The sequence below is a fragment of the Sarcophilus harrisii genome, chromosome 4 (assembly GCF_902635505.1).
Source record: "Sarcophilus harrisii chromosome 4, mSarHar1.11, whole genome shotgun sequence".
Taxonomy (NCBI): Eukaryota; Metazoa; Chordata; class Mammalia; order Dasyuromorphia; family Dasyuridae; genus Sarcophilus; species Sarcophilus harrisii.
The window spans coordinates 14868728-14887660 of record NC_045429.1 but is presented as its reverse complement, the minus strand read 5'-3'; the positions used below and the strand labels follow the sequence as shown (position 1 = coordinate 14887660).

The following is an 18933-nucleotide window of genomic DNA, read 5'->3' as shown; positions in this document are numbered from 1 at the left end:
TTTGAAGTCAGGAAGTCTGGTTTCAAATTCCACCTCCATCATGTGAATCTCTGTGATTTATGTCCCTGCATGCCACTTTCCCTAATCTGTAAAATGGATGTGTTGGACAAGTTGGTGTCTAAGTTCCTGTCTGGCTCTTCGTCATTTCTCGTGGGAGCTCTCCCGGGTCCTATCAACTCAGAAAGGCTTTAAATGTGGGTTAATGAGGGACTCTGAAGCGCTGAAGACCAGTGTAGCAAACACTGGCAAGCTCCTCACTCCTCGGACACAAATGTACTGGATTTCAAGTCAACAAACTATTATTTTTGGCACAAGCAACTCCTCAAGGCCATTTACCAATGGATATTTAGGCTGCAATCTGCATCAGGCATGGAAACACCCACAGTAACAGATTATTGCTGTAGGGAATAACATTATTAGGATATGGGCAGGGAGTATATGAAGAACCAGGAGAGGTTGCAGACATAAGGAGACTGAAGCTCAAGTTAAGTAAGTTTCATAGATAAGACCATAGACCATATTCCTGTGGGAAGGAACCTCTGCTTCCTGCTACTTCAGCACCTTTATGGCTCAATGGGTTGCAATCCAGGTGTGAGTTCAAATCTTGTCTCAGATACTTAGTTGCCGGATGACCCGAGCCAAGGCATTTAACTCTACTTGCCTCAGTTTCCTCATCTATAAAATGAGAATAATAGTAGTACCCATCTCTTGGGGATTTTGAATGGATCTAATTCTGTAAAGTCTTTTGAAAATTTTAAAGCACTCTATAAATGCTTATAATTGTTATTGGCGTATAGATGAAGTAATCAAGGCAGAGAGATCATATATGCCCAAGATTACTCAGGTAACATCATAGATTCTGGATTATGACCTTAATGGACCCTCAGAGACCATAAAGTCAGAGCTCCTCCTTTCATAGGTGAGGAAAATATAAAGCGGCTTTCCCAAGATCATATCGGAATTAAATATCAGAAGTTGGATTTGATGCCAGGTTTTCTGAGTATAAATCCTCAATCTTAACCCTTAATGCTTCTCCTTCCAGTCTGACCCCTGAGCATGCTGACTTCAGCACTGGGAAATGACCTCGTCAGCATGTCATGGCTCTGATTACAAAGGCTGGTCAGGTGTGGTCAGAAGGTATACACCTGAAACTTTATAGAACAGTCGATGCTCCCAAGAGATTTCTCCATGTGACTCAAAGTCTTTGGCTGCCATTGAAATCTGGCTTTCTCCCCCAACTTAATCGCATTTTATTTTCCCCCCAACTACATGTAAAGATAATTTTCAACATTCATTTCTGTAAGATTTTGAGTTCTAAATTTTTCTTTTCCCCACTCGTCCCTTCTTCTCTCCTTCCCCAAAGAACTAGCAATCTGATATAAGTCATACATGTACAATGAATTTACAAGTCAATTCTGCCAAACACTTAGAGAACATTTAAAGGACAAAAAAATAACCAGAGTCCTGCCAAATTCCTTTTTATGACACAAATATGGTGCTGATACCTAAACCAGGAAGAGTCAAAACAGAGAAAGAAAATTACTGTTGAATTTCTCTAAAGAATATTGATACATTTTAATTCAAATATTAGCAAAGAGTATACAGTTCTTTATCACCAGGATAATCCAAGATGACCAGGTGAAATTTATAGAGGAGTCTAGGACTGGTTCAAAACAGGAAAACTATCAGCATAATTGACCAGACTGACAGAACCTTATGATTGTCTCCATAGATGCAGGAAAAAACTTTTGACAAAATAAAGCACCCATTCTTATAAAAAACACTAGAGAGCATAGGTATAAGTGGATGTTTCCTTAAAATGATAAGCAACATCTTATATAAACCTTTTAACACAAGCATTATATGTAATAGGGATAAGCTAGAAGCATTCCCAGAATGATCAGGGGTAAAAAAAAGAGATTCCTATTATCACCACTAGCATTCAGGATTATACTAGAAAGGTTAATTTTAGCAAAAAGATGTAGTTTTTAAGAGGAAAAATATTGTCAATGGAAAGACTACTGGATGAAGAGTTAAAAGAGATAAAGGCATGACTTCTGCATTGGGAAACAAGTTCCTTGGTCTGAGGAGTGATAGAGATGGACAAAAGCTATAGAGAAATAAAAAGACTATGGTAAACCCCCTCTGAAGTAAAGGCCCTGGGGCTCATGGCTCTGCCCTCAAATCAGTCAGGGAGCAGAGAGGACAGGGTGGGGTCAGGGAATACAGGGAGAAGGTGGTTTTTCCAGGAGCTTTGAAAGGTGCTCATATTCTTGCTTGGGTGCCCACAGATGGACACTCAACCTCTCAGTGCCTGATGTATAAAACTGGGTAACCAGAGCTGAGATAGTCTTAATACAAGGCATTAAATACAATATATATACAAAGACAGACAGACAGACAGACAGAGACAGAGAGAGACAAAGATAGATTGAGACAGAGAGAGACAGGGACATAGGGAAGGGGGGAGAGAGAAAGGGAGGGGTTCCTCAACACATAATTGCTGTGTGACTTTAGGTAGATTCCTTATCTGCTTTCAGTCCTCATTGTTTCATGGATAAAGCCAAAAGGAAGGACAGGCTAGATGGAGTCAGCCTCAAAGCCAAAGATATTCACACATAATTGACTTTGTGACTCCAGGCAAAGGAATTACTGTCTCTGTGCCCCCCAGTCAAGCCTTTAAAATCATAATTTGCAGAACAGATGTCTGTGGGCATTGGCGAAGGGAACTTCTTCATCAGGGACCCCGAATGAAGATAGTGAAAGGATCTGGACTGGCTAACTTTGGGCAAGAGAAGACAAAGTTTAAAGAGATAACGAGAGCTATCTTGGGGTAAATTGAAAACTATCCCATTAGACTACATGCAAGGACAAGAAGGACTCGTAAAATCATAATTGTTAACCATGAACGATTCCTTTGGTTGTACCTGAGGGCATTGAGTCCCTGTTAGTCCTACAGTCTAATCCAAGCTTCTTTCAGGTTTCCTTCATTCTAGTCCAAGTTGCTCCCCTGCTATCCTTCCCACACAAAATTCCCACCCATTTCTTCCCTCCATGCTTTTGCTCAAGCTCTGTGCCATGCCTAGAATGCCAGTCTTTCCCACTTCTGCCTCTTCCAACCTGAGGTTGCTCCTGTCCCCTGTCTCCCACTGCCTCCAGGACCCTTTGCCCTGCATTTAGACCTTCTGCCTTTAACCTCCATTTAATAAGGAGGTCAGTACTGGTTTTTTCCCCATTTCTCAGCAACTACACTAGTTTTTTACTTCTCTGTCATCTCCCTGGCCTGAATGTCTTCCTCTGTATCTTCCTCTTCCTTAATGTCTACCCTGCTCTCAGCTTCTTTTTATGATCTTTCACCATTAGTTTATGAGCTCCTTGAGGGCAGTTTCTTTTTATTTGTACTTGTATCCCTAGTACTTAGCACATTGCCTAGCACTTAGTGTTCATAAAATAATAAATATTAATATTTAATTATTATCTACATATATATTTATATGTAATTAATATTAAATCATTAATATTTATAGCAATAAACATAAAATACTTGTAATTACCCCCCTACCACCCAGCTTTTATTTTACATGTAAATATAAACCCAGACGTGTTGTCCATGTGTATAGATTGTGTGTTCATTGTAATCTAGCACAAGCCCTTTAATTAGTGCTTCTAGCCTTTCAGCTTCTTGTTTGCCCTTGTTCTGATTTCTTCTAGCCTATCCCTGTCCTTGAGAATAACAAACAAATAAGAATTATATGTTATCGTTCTTTTAGGTTTACAAAGCATTGCACTTAAGAACTCATACTTAACTCGTTAACGATTATACACAAAGTTTTCTTTGTCCTGTATACAATATTTGAAATCTAATACAGATTATATAGTTCTAATTTGCTATAGTAAGTCTTGAGGCAAGCCTTTGCATTTCTGGGTTTGGGGGAAAGCTTTCCTGACAAGTGTTCATTTTCTTCTTCACATTTTTACCCCCTGAGCTCTTGGTTCTGTTTTCTTGGACCAAACAGATAAGTTCCCTCCCTTTTCTACATATTTATCCTTTCCATATCTTCTCCTCTTGAGGCTAAACTTCTCCAGTCCCTTCAGCCAATCCCATGACATAAACTCGGGCAGGTCGCCATCTTGGATAGCTTTCTTTAACCAATTACGAGCTTCACAGTGTTCTCTAGACTCTGATGACCAGTTTTTTGGTCCCTAAACCTACTATCTTGAGTATAATAGGTAGTTAATGAACATTTATTGGTCAATCTTCTATGCAATAATCTTCATCCTTCTTGTCCTTGCATGTAATCTAATGGAATAGCCTTCAATTTACCCCAAGATAGCTCTCATTATCTCCTTAAACCTTGTCTTCTCTTGCCCAAAGTTAGCCAGTCCAGATCCTTTCAATATCTTCATTTGTTGTGGGAACATTTAGTTGTGTTGGTCGCTCATGCTTATGGCTGACTTGGTTCTCATATGTGAACTGAACCCAATGCTCTGTCTGTAGTCTGACCAGCACTGGAAATTAACTGGGCTCCTCACTAGCACTTTTCACCTCCTTGATCCTGAGGGGTATGTCTCTGTTGAAATGAGGATATTAGATAGAAGCAGGGAGACAGAAAGATCTGAGTTCTGCTTTCCATGGTTATGTCACTTAACCCCTCAGTCTGAGGTGTGTGCAATGCTAGCTCCCATGATGCAGGAATCCCATGAAGAATCAATCATAGAACTCCCATGAGGCTCTTTATAAGTGGTCGTCTCTTTGTTGTCTGGCATTTTGTCTTTACGCCATGGCTAGATTGTAAGTTCCACAAGAGCTCCGAGTCGGAGGATCTAAAGGTAGCTCTCCCCTGTTCCAAGTACGCAGCAGGTGCCCAGCATCCCTCTAGTTCTGTGAGGTTCTCCCGGACCCAGGAAAAGAATAATGCTCGTTTGTCCTTTTGCAGCGTGGAGATTGTGCGAGAAGCCCACGAGTCTCTTGGGATCAGTATCGTGGGTGGGCAGACGGTGATCAAACGTCTGAAGAACGGAGAAGAGCTGAAAGGCATCTTCATCAAGCAGGTCCTCGAGGATAGCCCAGCTGGGAAAACCAAGGCTCTGAAGACTGGAGACAAGATCCTGGAGGTAAAAATAGCCGAAATATCCAGACTCCACTGCCCTGGAAGATTGGGGCAAGGGGTTATGAGCAGTTTGGGGGGAGGGGGCTGCCTTCCGAAGACCCTTTTTGGTCACCAGGTTGGCAGTTGGAGAAGGCTGCTGTGTGTCACCACAAAGAAAAGAAACGAAAAAAAAGAAACAGATTTTCAAAGGACTTTTTTCCAAAACGAGACAGATGGTGGGAATCACGCTTCTCCCACAGTCTTTCACAAATTTCTAAATTGGAAGCCAACTTGCCAGCGAGAGCCCCGTGCCTGTCTGGACTGAGGCACCGGCCCCTGGGAATCATTCTTTTCTGATGAGCATCACATATGTCGGGCTTGGGTGGGGGGCTGTGTGGATTTCAGGGGCGCATCATGCCCCGCAGCCCCTCACCAGAGATGTCCTTCATGCTGGCTTTCTCAGGTGGTCCCGTCTCAGACCTCTGCCTTCTTGGAAGTCCTATGTTGCCCCTCTGTGGGCACAAAGAACCTTTTTCCTCATTTGCCCAGAGGCGTGGTGTCTTTTCTATAGGCACCAAGACTGACATTGATTTGCCTTCTTTCCATCCCTCTTGGGCTCCCTGGATCAGAATGGGACAATTTCACAAGGTCTAGGAAAGGAGCCTAGAGCTCCTCTATCCCCAGCTGTTTTCCAGACACATTTCTGTTACAATGGACCCTTCTCTTCCATTCACTCCCTCGATGATTCTGGGACAATGACCATGTCTCTTTGAGCCTTGGTCTCCTCATCTGTTAATAGAAGAAGTGCTTTTATTGTAATCTTTACATCTCCAGATCAGGGCTGAATATAGAGAAAGAGATTAGTGACTACTTAATGAATGAAATAAGAGTCATTTTTGACATACCCATTCTGTAGCAGCTATAGTCTTTTCTGACTCCAAATCCAGCCATGTATTCCTACAACTAACTTGGAGTCTGGTTGAAATTAATATTATGTTTTATATCTAAGGTCCCTCTAGATCCAGGGACTTGTCTTTAAATGAATTTTTAAAATTAACTATGCATATAAAGAGTATATTTTTAATATATCTTGGGCAATCGGACCGTTACGTCTATAGAATAATAGAGTGCTGGGCCTACAGTTAGAAATTCTCATCTTCCTGAGTTAGATTCTGCCCTCAGCTACTTACTAGTTATGTAACCCTGGACAAATCACTTCACTTTGTTTGCCTCAGTTTCCTCATCTGTAAAATGAGTTAGAGAAGGAAATGGCGAACCCCTCCAGTATCTCTGCCAAGAAAACCCAAATGGGGTCACAGAGTCAGACACATTGAAAACAATATATCTCTACGTAGAATATACTGATATATTGAATATATTCATTATATTCATTATATAGCAAATATCTTTTTTCCTATCTCTTCAACATATTCAATTTATTTTCAATATCATATGGCTATGTGGAAGCAATAGTCAATATATATTGAATATCTTTTTAAAAATACAAATGTGTAACAAGATACAGAGTGAGAGAAAGACTATCCATGGTAGGCAAAGTGCCAGCCTGTCTTGGCAAAGGGGTTTCCTTGTCTCAGTGAAGCCACAGGTCCCGTCCAATAGGCCTGTTTTCTTGTGATGTGTCCCATGGGACATTTTTGAAGTCCAGGGCTAACTTTTGTTGTCTAGTTTCAGCTGAGCGTGTTTATGATGACGACCTAATCAAAGGCTGTCCACCTGGAATACTCCCCTATATTCTCAAATTCTCATTAACCGAATGCCATGGTCTTTGCATACGTCATATCTGCTTATCAGTGTTTTAAAATATTTATATGATTTTGTGCCCTTGTTCCCTTTGGCAAAATGTATTTTTATTGGCTGCGGGTGGTACTTGCCCCTGCCCTCCTGCCTTGAACATGCACAAAAACTTGTGTTCATCCATGAAATCCACCCAACTGTCTATGGAAATGTGGTCAGTTGTCTGTGTTTTTCAGGTGTCAGGTGTTGATTTGCAAAATGCAACCCACCAGGAAGCTGTGGAAGCCATCAAGAGTGCGGGAAACCCCGTTGTTTTTGTTGTGCAGAGCTTATCCTCCACACCCAGGGTGAGCTTTGGGGACCTGAAACCCGTCTACACCATGTTGGGAATTCCTCCCCTTTCTGGGAGTCAGCTCTCTCTTCATGCAGCCACACATATACATATATCTAGATATATACATCCATATACCTCCATATGTATACATCCAAATATACTTACACATATGTGTGTGTATACACACATATATATGTATATAAATATATATATACACACATACATATTTAACCATATATAAACATGCATCTAAAACTACATTAACATGACTGACATATAACATAGATTTCTTTCTTGATTGAATCTTTTATATTTAACTTTATCTACGATCATTGATTACTGGCATATTTTTTTCCTAATAAATTCCCCTGCTGATCCTTATGTATATCTTTTATTTCTTATCCTTGCTAACTCTTCTATTTCAATTCTCTCCTTAATTTCCCTTGTTATCACAACTCCTAGAAAGTCCCTTACTTTAGACTCAGCTATATCTATGTCTCTGCTATTTCCAGGTATTGCTCTTAATTCTGCCTTCTGGGGCCAAAAAGAATAAGCAAAGTGATCATTAGCTCTATTCTATCTTTGATGTAGAGGCTCAGTGCCATCCTTGTCACTTAGGGGTTCCAAAACAATATTTATTGAAACAAGGCTGTCTCCCGAATTTAAATATCACTTATTATGTAACTGAGGTATGGAACTGCTTGATTTGCCTGCCAGCTTCTGAGGAGTTATGATTGGTGATTTTCAAAGTCTGTAACTTTCCCATGCATTGTAGTGAAAAGAACTGGGCTGAGGACCTTGTCTCCCCTCCAGGCTTTCTTACGTGCTCCCATGAGGGACAAGCAGTAAATCTGTCTGGAGCTGTTTCCTCCTCTGTAAAAGGAGAGTGTCAAACTAGATGATCTTTGAGGTACCTTGTGTTTTTACATTTTTGATTGGACAATCAGTCTTTGCCCCTTCCTTGCCTTGTGCCTTTAGGCCCTTCCCTAGGACTCAGTTTATTCTTCTGAATACTGATTGAGTGATAATAGATGGTCTTTGAAGCCCCTCTCCTCCAATCTGCTACTTTTGATAATGTAGCTTCATAATCAGAATGATGCCCTGGGGTGAGAATTACAGAATCTAAGAATTAAGAAGGGCCTAAGATCTGTGTTTCCACACACATGGATCCAAGACCATCCCTCACTCTGTGGCTTAGCATAGCTCCTGACACTTGACAAGACTTACAAATGCTTATTTCCTTCCTTCCTTTCTGCCCATGAGGGATGTCAATTTTTGCCCCATCCAGCCCATTTAAATTTAGGACATCTCTTCTTTTTAGAAAGTCTTTCTTTATATCCAGCCTTGATTTACCCCTTTTCCAACTACCATCCATTGTATCTAGTTCTTCCCCTAGGGCTAAGTAACCTGTTTTCCCATGACGTCTTCAAGTACTCAACATACTTGTCACATGCTCCCTAAGTCATCTTTTCTCCATAATAAATACCTTGAGCCTCTTTTGCTGATCCTATTCATTTATGTCAAGGCCCCTAGAAATTAGTCCTCTGAGCTACCTTCAACCTTTTTCTTTTTATTAAATCTCTTTTGAGGTAAGAAAATAAATTCCTTTAAGGTCTGTTTATAAACATGGAAAGTGAGGAACAGAAAGAAAGAATTGGCAAGGTTGAAGTATCACCATGATTTGTCCTAGTTGCATTTATGAATATTAACCTGAGAAGAGTTTAGCTTGTTCTTTTCAGACCCACAAGGCTAAACTAGGAGCACTGCCTGGAAGTAGCAGAAACATGGATAGAGGATGAGTCTAAAGTGGGGGATTTTCTAGGAGTTAAAGCTTTTCCAAAAAAAAAAAAAATCATATCTTAAGAACTGCAGGTATTTTTAAGTATCAATTTGAAGTTTAAATTGCATCAACTTCTTTTTGTGCTTTTATAAGATGCATTAAATTTTGAATGTAGCTAATCTTGTCTGAAAAAAGTAAGTCTCTAGACTGTCTCCCTAACAATGTTTTTAATGACTATAGTATTGAAAATGAACTAATATGCAGAAAATTTAAAAAAATTATACAGAAATAAAACTCTTTCAAAAGGGTAAGTAAGGTCCATCTTGGATATTGGGGGAAACATGCCTGTGAGTAGGGTTGCAATCAAAGAAATTCTAATACATGATTCCTCAGAGATCTCTTCCTGCTGACCTCTCTGGATCTTTCCTTTCTTTAAATCTCATGCTTTTAACTCCTAGATAGTGCTGCTCTCTGTGGTTCAGGTTCGCGTCCTTATAGTACTGTCTTTCTTAGAAATGTTTTAACAATGTTCTATCAAATTAAATGCCGTTATCTTTCCTCCTTAGCAATTGATTTCCGACCTGGCTACTACTCCTGGGAGTTATTTATTACAAAATAAGATTTGGGGCCAATCCTAAATAGCATCCGTGACCTCTTGTGTTTCCTTTGCTCTCTCTCTCCAACCACACTTTAGCTCTAGAGTTGCACCCTAATTTGCCTTTCTGTGAAATATAGCACTCTGAATGATCTAAGCAATCTCAATATTGTTATAGTCCATAATAAGTTGTAGCATTTCCTGAGCTCTATTTATCCTCAGCCATCATCCTTCTTGGATGTTAGGTTTTTAAATGAATCCATTGCGTTACTTCACTTATGCATTAGAGATCATTTCCCATAAATTTCATAGAAGAATTACTCATAAATCTCATAGAGCAATATTGGATACTTGTTATGAAATTTAAGACTTTTCTTTTCTTTTTTGGGGGGTGTGGGGAGCAGGTAATCCCACCTTTGACTTCCAAGACCAGCCATCCTCCCAAAACCCAGCATCGAGAAAAAGAAGATAGAAAAGAAAAGGTGATTGTTCATTTCCTTTCTTATTGAAATGTCATTCTTCTTTCTTTCCTCCTTTTACTCTTGATCTACTAAAAAAGACAAAGAGTCTCATGAGACAGGGAAGGACAAATAAGACATCAGCCCTGCCACAATCATATTAATAGTTATTGTGTTCCAACAAAACAAGATTAAATTGATTTTATAAATAACATTCATTTTAGAGGGGGTGGGGCAAGGAATGGTCTTTGTTGTTGATCTGCCATTTATAAAACACATTAAACATCTAATGGTAGTGACCAATATGAGGCACTTAGAGGAAGAAGTGGGCTATGTTGTAATGCTTTATTTTGACTAATTATTCTTTCGAATTCCCTTTTATGGGTTAACTTCCCATTGAAATGTACAGTCTATGAACCAATTTGCTAACTGGTGTTTGTATCGCCATCAGGAAACACAGTAATTGGCTTACAGGAAGAAAATATTCTTGCTCCTAATCTGTTATCATCCGTTGTTCTGTCTCTCTCTCCCATCTATATATATGCATTTGTTCATTGTAGCTTTAGTCCATTCCCTCAAGTACTGTACAGTTACTTGGAGAGAAAAGATTTATGTACTTATAAATTATACAAACTAGAACTCAGAAATATTTAATCAAAGCTTATAGATGTATTACCTTTGTGAGAAGTTTCAAGTGTCATCAAGCAGTCAATGGCCATTTGTATTATTGCATCAGATTGAATACATATTTTGCTGCTGTACGTGGAGAAACTCTATGCAGCCAGGCAAAACAAGAATTCCAGTGTTAATTTGAAGACTAGAGGAAAAACTATCAGACCATATAGATTTTATCTAAATAATATTCTTTATGAATATGAAGATGATGGATAGATTTAAAGGATTAGATTTGGTAGAGAGATTGCCTGAAGAGCTGTGGACAGAGGTTCTCGGTATTGTACGGAAAGAGCAACAAAAATCATTCCAAAAGAAAAGAAGCAAGAAAGCAAAATGTCTCTAATTAGGCTTTACAAATAGTTGAGGAAAGAAAGAAAGGGAAAGGACAAAGACAAAGATATTCCCAAGTGAATAAAGAATTCAAAGAATAGTAGAGAGAGAGAAAGTTTTCTTAAATGAACAATGCAAAGAAATAGAAAGCACTGTAATGGGAAAAGACAATTCAAGAAAATTAGAGATAGCAAGGGAAAGTTTTGTGCAAAAATGAGCATGGTAAAAGAAAAAAGATAGGGGCTTAATAGAAGTAGAAGAGTGACAGGAATATTGAAAAACTGTATAAGAATGATCGTAATCTCATTGCTTCCATTTCATACACACACATACACAAACACCATACACACTCCCTATAATGTGTTCAGAGATTCATCGGTGGACACCCCATTCATTTCCTGTTCTTTGATTGTAAACAAGAGGACTATAAACGTTTTTATAAATATTGGTCCCTTTCTTCTTTTTTTGATCTATTTTGGGTTTTGAAATATATCTCTCATTCAAAGGAAAAGCATAACTTATTGACCCTTTTTTGAGAGTGATATCATTTTTTTAACCTCTCATTTATTGCAAGATGGTTTATGATCATACTATGCTGATTCCCTATGCATCCCTTTGCACAGAGATTTTTCCCCCGTAAATTGACATCCATTTGGAACTTGCTGAAGTGATCTGCAAGGTCCTCCACTAAATCAGGTTGGTTGGTTGTTGTTTTTTTTTTTTCCTCCCCAAATTCCTCTCCAGTTTTCTCAGTAGCAGGACTGGGATTTTAATCCAACTCTAAATCCAGATCTAGTGATTTTTTTCCAGTAACCAGAAATTCAGCCTCATTTGAAGATTTCCAAATATGGGGAACTTGCATACTTTCAAAATAGGGCATTATAATTGCCTTTACCTCTAATTATTGGGAAGTTTTTCTTTATATCAAGTTTAAGTTTATGTCTATATATATTTGTTTATATCAAGCTTAAGTTTATGTCTGCAATTTCCAGTTTTCTTAAATGGGCAATGAGAGAGAGAGAGAGAAATTTTGATTATAGATGGATGGATGGATGGGTAGATAAATAAATAGATCAATAGATAGATGGTTGATTGAATAGATTGCTAAATAAATTGCAGATAGATAGCTGGATGAATAGATAGATGGATAATTAGATGGACAGATAGCAGATTGGCAGATGGATGGGTAGATAATGAGATAAATGATAGATGAATAGGTAGCAGATAGATGTTAGATAAATGGATAGATTGATAGCAGATAGATTGAAAGACAGACAAAAGAGACACAAGATTTATTTAGTGCTTACTTAGTGCCAGGGATTGTACTAACCTCTAAAAATACAAACAGAAGAAAAAAAACCCTCCCTTAAAGTACTTACATTCCCAAGGGAAAAGATAGTATATTAAAGAAATCTGAAAAGATCAGGGCAAGGGAAGGGCTGTTAGGTAGGCTCTGAGACAACTCAGAGAAGTTGTATCAGGAGCCGGATTTTAGGTGAGAATCTATGGCACTGAGATAGTGGTTTTGCCAATGTTGGAAGGCTGCTGGGAAAGGAGTGTTACAGGTACTCTTTGCCTCAGGTGTGTCTGTCAGTACAGATAAGAAAGGCCTTTCAGTAAGCAGCTATTAGAGCCGGACTCTATATTTATAAGCTATCTAGGATGGCTAAGTGTAAAGCCTCAAGGCTATTAGGGCTTTCACACACCCTCATCCCTCCAATAATAACAATAGAGAAGTTCTGTCCTGGGATTTCAGGTTTTTTTCTTTGGTTATTAATTTTTCATATCTTCTGAATGACTTCCTATAGAGTGTCCATTTGATTCTTGCATTAATCTCTATGGAACCAGCTGTATTTCACGGCTTGTCAGGGTCCACAGCCTAATGACTGAGCTCTTAAAAGTAGCTCTTCCTAGTTCGCACTCAAGTTGGAAAGTTGGATGGATATATTGGAGTTCAACAGATAAGATGTGTTGCTGCTCTCAGGAGTTTTGTGCCACAATTCACCATCGGATGGACTCAGCTTTGGGGGAGAGCCTTCAGAGTAGATGGTTGATCTCTCTATTCCCCAGAGACCCTTCCAGGAATCCTAGGTTTTTTGTTAAAATGCCCCTCAAGAGTAATAGCTCCCCCCCCTTTTTTTTTATTTAATAGAAAGCCAAGATGTTTCTACTTAGAGGAAATTTCAGCCTGATTAATTACCTGTTAATTGAAAATAAGAAATTTTCAGGTATTGGAATCCACATAGTCTTATGCGTGTGTACACCTGTGTGATACATACAGACACACATACACATAAATGAAATATCTAATTTCTCAATAAGCAAACTACCCATACTAGTGCTGATTGTCACCCACTCTGTAACTTAGCTTCTCAGAGGGTTGTCTGGGACTTTGAGAGATTAAGTCATTTGCCGAGGCCAGAAAGTCAGCGTGTGTCAGAGATAGGATTTGGAGCCAAGTCTTCTTGATCTGGATACTTGTTCTTTCTTCATTAATCACTTTAATCTTTTGCGTGTGTGTGTGTGTGTGTGTGTGTGTATATATGTGTGTGTGTGTCTGTCTTCTTAGTTGACATGATCCTCTCAATTTCTAATTATTAGCCACCACAAAAAAGTTCTGTGTGTGTATATATATATATATATATATATATATATACATACACACACACACACACACACACACACACACACAATTAGGTCTCTTCCCACCCACCCCCCCCTTTTTTAAAATGTCTTTCAGATACAAGGCTAGTAGTGACATTGCTGGATCAAAAGTAACGCATTGTTTGCCTTTGGAACATAGTTCCAAATTTCTCTCCAAGATGGTTGGTTCAGTTCACAACTCTACCAGTAGTGCATTAGTGTCCCAGTTTTCTCATATCCCCTCCAATATTTATAATTTTCTTTTTTTGTCATATTAATCAATCTGATTGATGAGAGGTAGTTTTTTAGAATTTTTAAAAATTTGCATTTTTCCTAATCAATAGTGATTAAGAGCACTTTTTATGTGATTTCAGATCACTTTTGGCTTTTTTTTTTTATCTGAAAACTGCATGTCCATATCCTTTTATCACCTGAGGTATTGTTGAGGATATTCTTCAGTAGAAGATGGCTATCAAGGTCCCTTCTAGCTCTTGAAATTCGGTAATGTATAAGATCACAGGTCTCCATCAAGGAGTGATCTTACAGGTCTTTTTGTTCTAGTCCTGTTGTTTTATAGGTATGTTGACTGAGGCCCAGGTAGTTTGAATGAATTGGCCAAAATTATCCTTTACTAAGATGTAATAGGTAAGATTTTTACCCAGGCCTACTGATTCAAGAGCCAATGACCCCTTTCTACTATGTGACTCTGCTTCTGTGATCCTGCTTTTGCAAAATAATTTTGGAGCATTTGATTAGGTACAATTAAGTTACTGTTCTTCATCTTAGAGAACTTGGATGGGTGATATGGTGGAGATGGGGTTGACCTTAGAGCCAGGAGACTTTCTCCTCATCCTTTTCCTGCTCCCACTTAAACTTCTCTGGAATTCTGAGCATTTATGGTTAACTTTGCACCATATTGTTCCCATAAGTCACCCAACATATCACTTTCCATCACTATGAAAACCTTGCTTCTTTGAGGGCCCTCCATTTCCCACTCCCAACTTCCCTTTATGTGTCTTCTCTTTCTATTAGAATGTAGGCTCCTTGAGGTCGAGTAAGGTCTTGCCTTTCATCTTCAACTCTTAGCTCTATTCCTGGCACATAAAAAGAACTTAACAGTTTTTCATTCCTTTAGGCTCCTCCCCCCTTTCTTATTCTCTTTTAATTTATTAGTACCAATCACACCCTTTGTTTCCTTGGTCAGTAGTTGGGCTGCATAGTCTCTGCAGTTGTTTCTAACTCCTATGATAGCTCTTCTTTTACTTTTCTTCCTTTTTACCTTCCTTTTCCTGCTTTCCCTTTAATCTTCTTTTGCTTTTCCCTCTCCTTTCTACGTCTTCCTGTCTTCTTTCCATCTCTTCTTTTTATCTATCTCTCCTTTGCTTCTCTCCCTTATTTTCCTTCCCTGTGTCTCTCTTTTTTCAATGCTTCCATCTCTTTCTCTCATTGTCCTTCATTCCTCTCCTTTCTCCATTTCTTCAGTTTGTCTCATGTGATGCTGCCCACCAAGTATCCAGCCTTCATTTTTGCAGGTACTTTTATCTCTTCATTGAAAACCCCGCCTGTTTTGAGAAAATGGTCCTTTCTACAAATCTGCTGGTGGTGATTCAAATACTTTACATTGCACTCTATAATGCTCCTAATCCAAGTGAAAACTAGGTAGGCACTCTGAGAATCCAGTACTTCATAAATGGAAACTCATTAGGGATTTCTGCAAAGATCAAAGATTAAATTCTCTTCTCTGATTCCACTGTGAGCAGGGAGACTGTTCCATTATACATGACTTCTAACTGTTCCTCATTTGGACCATGGATCCAGGGCTCCATTAGCAATATTCCACCTTGTGCAGAAGCCTTGCCTTTCCGGTGCCTGTTCCAGTTAGTGCACTAATATTTCTGATAGCCTGGTGTCTCTGCACATGTGTGTGAGTATTTAGCAGTATATCCCAGTATGAACATCTCTGACTAGATTAATGAAGTTGAATTTTTAAAATTTCAATCCTTAGCAGCAGCATGATGTCATGGAGAAATGGCATACCTATAATAGCACCTGAGACAGTGAATGATAATAAATGTTTTTTTTTTTTTTCCTTTCACTCATTCATTCTATCCTAGACAAATATTTCCAAAGCTGTAAGTCACAGAAGAGATCCAATTACTGTAGGAAAGATTGATTAAAAATAATAATTTTTTATTTTGATTAAAATATTGATTTGATTAATAATAATAATAATAATGTCAAGTAACTTTTTGTTCCCCTCAAAAACATAATCCCAAGTCACCTTAAAAACCTCAATGCTTCTTAAGTTGACTTTTGCAATTGCCTTCTGGTTAATGGTGTTGCCTTCCACACTCAATAAGTATTACATGGTTCCTCCCTCCTTTCCTTCCTCCCTCCTTCCATTACTCCCTCCCTTCCTCCCTCCATCCCTTTCTCTTTGCTTCCTCCCTCCCTTCCTCCATTCCTCCTTGCCTCCCTCCCTCCCTGCCTCTCTCCCTTCCTCCCTCCCTCCCTGCCTCTCTCCTTTCCTCTTTCCCTCCCTACCTCTCTCCCTCCCTCCCAACCTTCTTCTCTTCCTCCTTCCCTCCCTGCCTTCCTCCCTTACTTCTTTCCCTCTCTCCTTCTCTCCCTTCCTCTCTTCCTTCCTTCCATCCTTCCCTTCCCCCCCTTTCTTTCTTTCTCTCTCTCTCTCTCTTCAAAAATAGTTTTTCAACATTCACCCTTCCACAATCTTGTCTTCCAAATTTTTCTTTCTCCCTTTTCCCCATCCCCTCTACTAGAAAGCTAGTAATCCAATGTATATTTAAAATGTGCAATTCTTCTATACATATTTCCCCAAATATCATGCTGCACAAGAAAAATCAGATGAAAAAAAAAAGTGAGAAAATACAAAATGCAAGCAAAATGAGTGAAAATACAATGTTGTGATCCCCATTCCATCCCTACAGTCTTTTCTTTGGGTGCAGATGGCTCTCTCCATCATAAGATTATTGGAATTGGCTTGAATCACCTCATTGTTCACATGGTTATTTCTAAAGTCATTACTGAGCATTTCATCCCTGGCTGAGAGGACTCTTTACTGGCTTTGTATGCCTCTAGGATAAAATATGAATTTCTCTGTTTGGTTTTTAAAGCCTTTTAAAATCTGACTTCTTTTTAGCTTTCCAGGTTAACTAAATTTCCTTTCTTCTTAGACATAGATATTCTCTCTTCATTCAAGTTGTCCTACTGGCTTGGTCATCCACACCATTTCAGCTTGTCTCCACTCTGTTGCACAGTTGATATATGTTACCTTTGTTTCAGGTCAATATTCTTTTAAATTCTGCTTTTTTAAAATGTCCTGTTTTTGAATTCCTTTTTCCTTTTCTCCTCTACTCATTGAAAAGGCAAGTAAAATAAATCCCAATATAAATATCCCCTCCCTACCCTTTGGCCCCATCCCAATCAAAACTAGATTTCATTTTGATTTCTGAGTCCATCAGCTCTTTCTTTGGAGAGTAGGAGCTGATTCTATTGTCTAAGTTCTTTGAACTTGTCCTTAAGTCATTGTGTTGAGCAGAATTCCCAAATCTTTGGAATATTTATTTTTATAATATAGTTGTTGTAATGCTCCCTTCATTTTCCATCCATTTATTTCTTGGAATTAGGTGTTCTTCCATCCCACATCTGCCTCTTAAGATCTCATAGATCATTTAAGGCCCAGCTCAGAACCTTCTTCCAAAATTACTGCTTATTTACCGTGTGTGTATTTTGTTTTTACTTTTCTGGGTCCGTATTATTCCCTTCTTTCCCCATAGAACTTGGATTGCACAAGGTGGGATGGGCCTGGTTCATTTTGTCTTAGTAACCTAAGTGCCCAGCTCAGACAGACTCTAAATAAATGTTTATGGAATGAATGCAGCTTTTATATTCCATTTAATGTTTGCTTTCCAAATAACAGCTCTCTGCCATTGCTATGTCTTCCTTTCAGATCTTCTATAATCAAAGGCCGGTGATTCTCGGCTTTCTAAAATGCATCCTGCTATTAGCCACTTTGTTCTCTGAAACCTAATTAAATATAAAAAGGGAGATCCTGTATCTGAACAAATCATAACCCAGTTAAGCGATATGGGCATTGCCAGTTTGCTTAGACCTCTCTGCTTTCCCTCGCCTTAGCTGCCTCATCCTCTCCTAGACACTTATCATGTTGATTTTTTTCCGATATAGAAAGAGATGTGTGTTCACGGATAAGGTAATTTTGTCATAAGTTTTGTTGTCTCTTAATTGAATTTATTTCAATCTAGAGTGTTTTGTATACAAAAAAAAAAAAAAAAAAAAAAAAAATGCTTTTCCAGCAGAGCCAGTGCTCGTAAGAGATTTCTAAAATTCTCGTTCTAAGAGCAAACCCTAACCTCGATAAAATTTAGAAGGATAAATGAAAGCCAAGCTATGGGTCTGGGGTATATCTGGGGATCAGATGGTTATAATTTCTACCGTCTCTTATGGGCTCCGGCAACTTTGAAAAAGAAACTGTCATAAATGACAGGTCAATTTCTGGCAGCTATTTGGATTTATATCGTTTTTGTTGCGTTTTCAATAAGTGTCTTTGACTTTTAGTTTTAGGTTTTTTTGGTTAATATCTAATGCAATTCATTGTATATTAAGCTGAAAATGGCACTTCCTCTTTGGGGAAAGTTTTATGATTATTAGGTTAAAGCAAAGATCCCACAGACTGGTCTCTTGTGGGTTCTAGTTCCTAGTTCCATTCCTGACCCTCACAGCATCTCCTCACTTGACCAAGACAACCTTAAGGGAATAGTTGACATTGGTCAACCTGTTCATCAATCCTGAGATCAGGGAGATTTTATTTTTGCCAGAATTCTCAGTAATTTTTACTTTTGTCTAGCTTTTTGTTTGAAATAAAGAATACTTAACTCTTCTCTCCTTCTACCCTTCAGAGAAGGGGAGGTGCACCCCCTCCGATGAAACTGCCGCCTCCTTACAGGGCTCCTGCTGAGGACAGCGACCATGATGATGACGACCAGACCGAATTAACTGAGGGTGAGTGTTTTTTAATTCTCTGGGAAGACAGTGGTATACCACTGTATTTTTAAGGTAATTTTAGGTAATTTAAAAGGTAAGCTTTGAATATTAATAAAGGACCATGTGGCCCCTTAATTAAAGGTAACTTGTATCAATCAGACTCTTTTTCTTAACATTCTTATCTTGAGTTATAAGGAGCAGACATATTCCGGAGATATTCCCATGCTGCCTTTTATATATTCCCTCTCCCC

At 38.8% G+C, this 18933-nt stretch overlaps 1 protein-coding gene across 4 annotated transcripts in view; it reads left to right on the top strand.

Moving 5' to 3' along the window:
- Positions 1–18933, top strand: part of PATJ (PATJ crumbs cell polarity complex component) — a 329924-nt gene that overhangs the window by 141864 nt on the left and 169127 nt on the right. For all 4 annotated transcript variants that reach the window (XM_031969002.1, XM_031969001.1, XM_031969004.1 and 1 more), the window contains exons 24-27: positions 4938–5115; positions 7082–7192; positions 9959–10036; positions 18598–18700. In XM_031969002.1, coding sequence (XP_031824862.1) covers positions 4938–5115; positions 7082–7192; positions 9959–10036; positions 18598–18700 — 470 coding nt within the window. The remainder of the gene's footprint in view (positions 1–4937; positions 5116–7081; positions 7193–9958; positions 10037–18597; positions 18701–18933) is intronic.